The following is a 6,000-nucleotide window of genomic DNA, read 5'->3' as shown; positions in this document are numbered from 1 at the left end:
GGCAAGTGTGAGGGTGAGTCCATTTTCCTTTCCTTGTCCTGCCCAGCCTCATTGTTAATTGCTTTTTAAGGGCACAAATTGGGTGATTTTTAATGATCATCAGTAAAGGTTACGTTTTACACTGGTGAAGGTACTCTGTGATTACATTATAATTAAGTTACACTAGTGACTACCTGACATCTGATGTCTATAGCTATCAAAACTGTGAAACATAACCAAGACTGAGTTAAGGTTTACAGTTCTGCAGCGGTTCATCTGTTCTTCAGCTGTTCAAATTTAACATCCCACGGAGATTTATGTACCACTTAGGGTCCATTCACACGTCCGCAAAACACGGACATCGGCGATGTGCGTTCCGCCGGCACGTAATAGAAAATGCCTTTTCTTGTTCGCAATTGCGGACAAGAAGAGGACATGTTATATATTTTTGGGGGATCGGAATTGCGTACACATCGTGCTGCCCCATAGAAATGAATGGGTCCGCAATTCCGTTCCGCAAAATGCGGAACGAAATTGCAGACGTGTGAATGGACCCTTAAAGTGATAGTAACCATCAAGAGGTTTGTGCTTCAGTGTGAGTAAAGTAATAAATGCTTGGATAAATTAGAATACAACATTCCAGCAGAGTGCCACCCCGTTTCATTTAATACACACCCTAGTGATGAGCCATAGTAACATAGTATATAAGACCGAATAATGACATTTGTCCATCCAGTTCGGCCTGTTATCCTGCAAGTTGATCCAGAGGAAGGCAAAAAAATGTGATTAGAGGAAGCCACATCTCACCAGAATGTACTTTCCCCCTGGAGAGGCTGACCATCCATTCACAGATAGACAGGTTCCAACTAGATCAGAATCCACTCTTACAGATTTGCATCCTTTTCTGCTTCATAGAGGGAGTTCAAAGTGTCCAGCAGTACCCCTGACCTGGGGGTATCTGCTAACATTGCAAATTGTTATGTATTGTAATTGTATGTTTTGGCCGTAACTAACAGTAAAGGTTTGGTTGGCAAAGGTTGGCAGGAACAGAGCTAATCACCCTGTTTCTGCCCTCTTGGTAGGAGTGGGCTGGTCTTGCTTCCTTTCAGGAGCGGGAGTTACTGTTCAGAGACAGTGAGGAGAGGAAGCACACACCAGAGCTCCTGCTTTTGTAAAGGATTCTCCAGAAAGAACAACTAAAGTCATCCTCAAGCAAATACTTGAGAAATCAGACAGCAGATAAACAGCTGAAGATACTGCTGCAAGTTGAGGGACTACAGCTAAGACCCCCATCACCCAAGACAACTACTAGGTCTGTGAAAGCTCAAGTCTAGACCTAGTAGTGGACATTTATACCCACAAGTGTTAAATTGCATCCATCCAACTTGCCTCCATACTTCCTTTACTGGTGCCAGACATTTTTGCACTTTGAGTCCGTACCAAAAGTTATATGTTGCACTTAGTAAAAAGAGACTGTTATATGTTGCTCCCCCAGGGAGCAATGGCCTGAGGGAGTACATCAAGACACAGCACTTCATCAGGGCCCCTACCACTCCCATCCTCTGCACCGTCTCCTCCGGGACTCGCTGCACATATGCGATACTAGAGTTATAAGACAACCCCTTTAAATAAGACTGTACCCCTTGGAATTCCCCATTCTGAAGAGAATTCTCTTCCAAGTTCCCACCTATTTGTGATCATAAATGTCATAAAGCCACTTCCCTATTCCTAGAAGTGGATGCAACAAACAGGAAACAGTTAACCACATATTTCTTGTACACGCACACAAAGACTGATCAAGCACAATTCTTACTTGACGCTATCTGTGTATAGACATCTAGAAATCAAGACCTTGAGATGAAAACAGGTAAGATAAAGAATAAGGGAACTTATAGTGGACAATATGATATTGTCTAATAGATTGGATAAGAATACACGTGCTAACTGGTAGTAGAGAGTGGATATTTTTTTGCTCAAGTAAAAATAGAAGGCGGCCATCTTTGTAACACTGTATATATAGCTATTATTTGTATCATGCCTATGACTTGCTCTTCTATTCTGTGAGATGTCGTGAACTGTGTGAACCTTATAGAATTCACGTTATATACATAAAATCAGTCAGGTTTTATATAATTTGCCACCTGTAATTTCATTACCAGAGAAAGTATAGAAGGTGAAAATTGGGTTGGTGGCATAGTTTCTGCACACAAGGGGCTTGTCTTCAACATAATAAGTAAGCATGGAGCCAGATGTCAAAAATTGGTACTAGACCCCCATACCATAATAACCACAATCAGCAGCATACTAATTTGAGAAATTAAAAAGATTATCGTTGTTTTCCTCACAGTCTTAAAAGGGTTGTCCAGGTTTTGGGGCCTTTGGCCAATACCCCCTCCACCATATCGCTGGACCTGTGGAGGGAAGCATACCTGCTCCCCGTTGCTAGGTTTTTGCTCTTTTGGTCCCCCGTAGCCACTGAAGCCGTCTTGTCCCACTTGTCAACATTCAGTTTGATTGGGTTGTTTGGGGGAACAGTAGCCTGAGGTGGTTACGTGTCCTCCATGTGGCACGTGGCCCAGTGACATATGCAACATTTATATATGTTTGATGTATATGCTGTACAAATGCCTGTGCAATGAAATGATATGTCTCTTGGACTGGACTCATTTATGTGATGTACATGGTACTTTGTTTGTTTCAATTTTTTTGTTTTATTTGATACAATGCGACACCTGGAGAGGAAGGAGACGGCTTAGAGAGTGCTGTATGACATGACACTCCACATTGTTCTGCTTTAGACCTTGTTCACTTTTCCGTGTTAGTGTCACATCCATGAAAAAAGCGCACGTGTTTTATCTGTGAAAATGTCCATGAAGGATCCGTGGTTGGGCTGTTTTTACCATCCATGTGTCATCTGTAATTCACGGAAGTTGCTCAGCTGAAAATGTATTTCCAAAGATTCTCCTATTAGTCTTCAGTGAAAAACGGACGCAACACGGACACAACACGGATGCTATCTGTGTTGTCTCAGTAATTTTCACGGACCCATAGACTTCAATAGGAGTGCCTGGTCCGCATCACAGATCAAAGTAGGACATGTCCCCGTGATTTTTTTTTACAGAACTACGGTCAGTAAAAAAAATACTCAAATGTGAACAGACACATTTAAATCAATGGGTACGTGTTCTGTCTGCAGAAAATGCGGACAGCACACATCAGTGAAAAATGGAAATGTGAACAAGGCCTTATACTGTAACAACAGACAAACATTTTATTGCTACATGTCACTTACATGGCTGTACATGGCCTAGGTGGGGTCTAAGGTGTCAGACAATGCGTATACAGGCTTCTGAGATGTAAATTGCGGACTGGCTAACATTACCTTTCTTGTTGCGCCTTTTCTAAAAAACAGGTTGAGAAAAGTGTACCCATAGCCTCATTCAGTAATTGATGTGCAGTACAAAGAGTCTGTAAGGCCCTTTTCACGTGAGCGAGTATTCCACGCGGGTGCAATGCGTGATGCAAACGCATTGCGCACCGCACTGAATCCTGACCCATTCATTTCAATGGGTCTGTGTACATGAGCGTTGGTTTTCACGCATCACTTGTGAAAATCGCAGCAAGTTCTATATTCTGAGTTTTTCACGCATTGCTGGCCCCATAGAAGTGAATAGGGCTGCGTGAAAAGCAAGTGCGGACGCAATGCGTTTTTCACGGATGGTTGCTGAGAGATGTTGTTTGTAAACCTTCAGTTTTTTATCACATGCGTGAAAAACGCATCAATGTGCATTGCACCGATGTGATGAAAACTGAACAACTGAACGCGATTGCATACAAAACTGAATGCACTTGCTTGCGAAATCGCGCATTTTTCACTGAACGCATCCTCAACGCATCCGGACCTAATCCGCTCACGCTCGTCTGCGAGGGACCTAAGAAAAGGAGACATTTAACCTCATGACCTTAACCTAGATGCAAACTCAGCCTGACAAAACCTGCAGTGCCGCTCACCTTCAATTTCCTTACCTTGTTGAAATTGTACACTTTTATTTTTCGTTACTCAGGTCACGTAGATAAATCTAATGGTAAAAGGTCCATGAAAAAGATCAAAGTTTTTGTCCAACACATTCCAGAGTCTTTTACATATAAAAATGCTGCGATAACATACCTTGCACTTTATCAAATATTTGAAAATCTTCAGACCGTTTCACTTTTTTTCACATTTTATGTTGCGGCCTTGTGCTAAAATAAAATAAAAGACAATTTTTCCCCCAATTATTCTGCACTCAACGTCCCACCTAGAAAGTGAAAACAGCGAGACTGAAATCTATTAATTTATTGAAGACAAAAAACTAAAATCTTGCCTTAATTTTTTTTTGCTTTTTTCTTGTTTTTGTGTTACAAAATTCTCTATGATCAACAAACCCACAAAAAGGGAAGATCGTTTTATGCAAGACTGGAAGAGATTAGTAAAGTTATAACTTCTTTATTGTCCTCATGTTCTGATTTAGTGGGGACATTTGTAACTCTGTTGACGTTTTCATGCTTTTAAGGATGAAGTGAAAATGGGAACAAGGGGGCTATTTGTGCTACTCTGCACCCTGCAATACATACAGGGGATACAAGGTATGTCTAATATTTCTCGCTAGTAAAATGTCTATGCAGCTGATATCAAGCTGAACAGAAAGATTAACTCTGCTGACTAAAGTTATACTGTATTAATGTGTCTGACAATATAGGGCTTCCTGAATTTTTCATTTCATACTCCTGAAATCTTGCTTGTTTTCACTTTGGTCACTAAGCCTTATAATAGACTGACACTTGCTGTTCTGTGGAGATCACTTTTCTGCATTCACCTCATTATCTTCACAAGCGGGATTACAATGAAAGGTATCACCTACTTATAGATAAAACAGGATCACACCATGTACAATAGATGATGGCCACAGCTCATCTCTTCCCAATCCCTGCGCAATGACCTCTGCGCAGACCACAGGGCATGGCCACAACAATCTCACATGATTTATTCTTACTCTGTATTTCATATTTCGGACCATGTACCAAGTATATGCACGTCCTGATTGTCTTCATTGCCATCTATAACTATACAAGACAATTGTGCATAATGCAAAATCTGCTCATTGTACAGTTGTATAACAGTTATGTCAATTTATAGGAGCATTAGGCCTCCTGCACACGACAGTTTTTTTTCACGGTCCGCAAAAACGGGGTCCGTGGGTCCGTGATCCGTGACCGTTTTTTCGTCCGTGGGTCTTCCTTGATTTTTGGAGGATCCACGGACATGAAAAAAAAGTCGTTTTGGTGTCCGCCTGGCCGTGCGGAGCCAAACGGATCCGTCCTGAATTACAATGCAAGTCAATGGGGACGGATCCGTTTGATGTTGAAACAATATGATGCCATTTCAAACGGATCCGTCCCCATTGACTTTCAATGTAAAGTCTGGAGTTCTTTTATACCATCGGATTGGAGTTTTCTCCAATCCGATGGTATATTTTAACTTGAAGCGTCCCCATCACCATGGGAACGCCTCTGTTAGAATATACTGTCGGATATGAGCTACTTCGTGAACCTCAGATCCGACAGTATATTCTAACACAGAGGCGTTCCCATGGTGATGGGGACGCTTCAGGTTAGAATACACTACAAACTTTGTACAAGACTGCCCCCTGCTGCCTGGCAGCACCTGATCTCTTACAGGGGGATATGATAGCACAATTAACCCCTTCAGGTGCGGCACCTAAAGGGGTTAATTGTGCTATCATATTCCCCTGTAAGAGATCAGGGCTGCCAGGCAGCAGGGGGCAGACCCCCCCCCCTCCCCAGTTTGAATATTGTTGGTGGCACAGTGTGCGCCCCCCATCGGGCCCCCCCTTCCTCCCTCTAATGTTAGAAATCGTTGGTGGCACAGTGTGCGCCCACCATCGCCCCCCCCTCCCTCCCTCTATTGTAATAAATCGTTGGTGGCACAGTGTGCACCCACCATCGCCCCCCCTCCCTCCC

General features: G+C 42.6%; 1 protein-coding gene across 1 annotated transcript in view; it reads left to right on the top strand.

The window, feature by feature from the left end:
* Positions 1–1,724: 1,724 nt before the first annotated feature.
* CSF2RB (colony stimulating factor 2 receptor subunit beta) overlaps positions 1,725–6,000 on the top strand; it is a 78,631-nt gene continuing 74,355 nt past the window's right edge. The window contains exons 1-2 of the mRNA XM_044300460.1: positions 1,725–1,846; positions 4,533–4,605. Of these exons, the coding sequence (XP_044156395.1) occupies positions 4,545–4,605 (61 nt within the window). The 5' untranslated portion in view covers positions 1,725–1,846; positions 4,533–4,544. The remainder of the gene's footprint in view (positions 1,847–4,532; positions 4,606–6,000) is intronic.

The sequence above is a fragment of the Bufo gargarizans genome, chromosome 7, assembly GCF_014858855.1.
Source record: "Bufo gargarizans isolate SCDJY-AF-19 chromosome 7, ASM1485885v1, whole genome shotgun sequence".
Lineage (NCBI taxonomy): Eukaryota > Metazoa > Chordata > Amphibia > Anura > Bufonidae > Bufo > Bufo gargarizans.
This window is presented reverse-complemented; position numbering and strand designations above follow the sequence as displayed.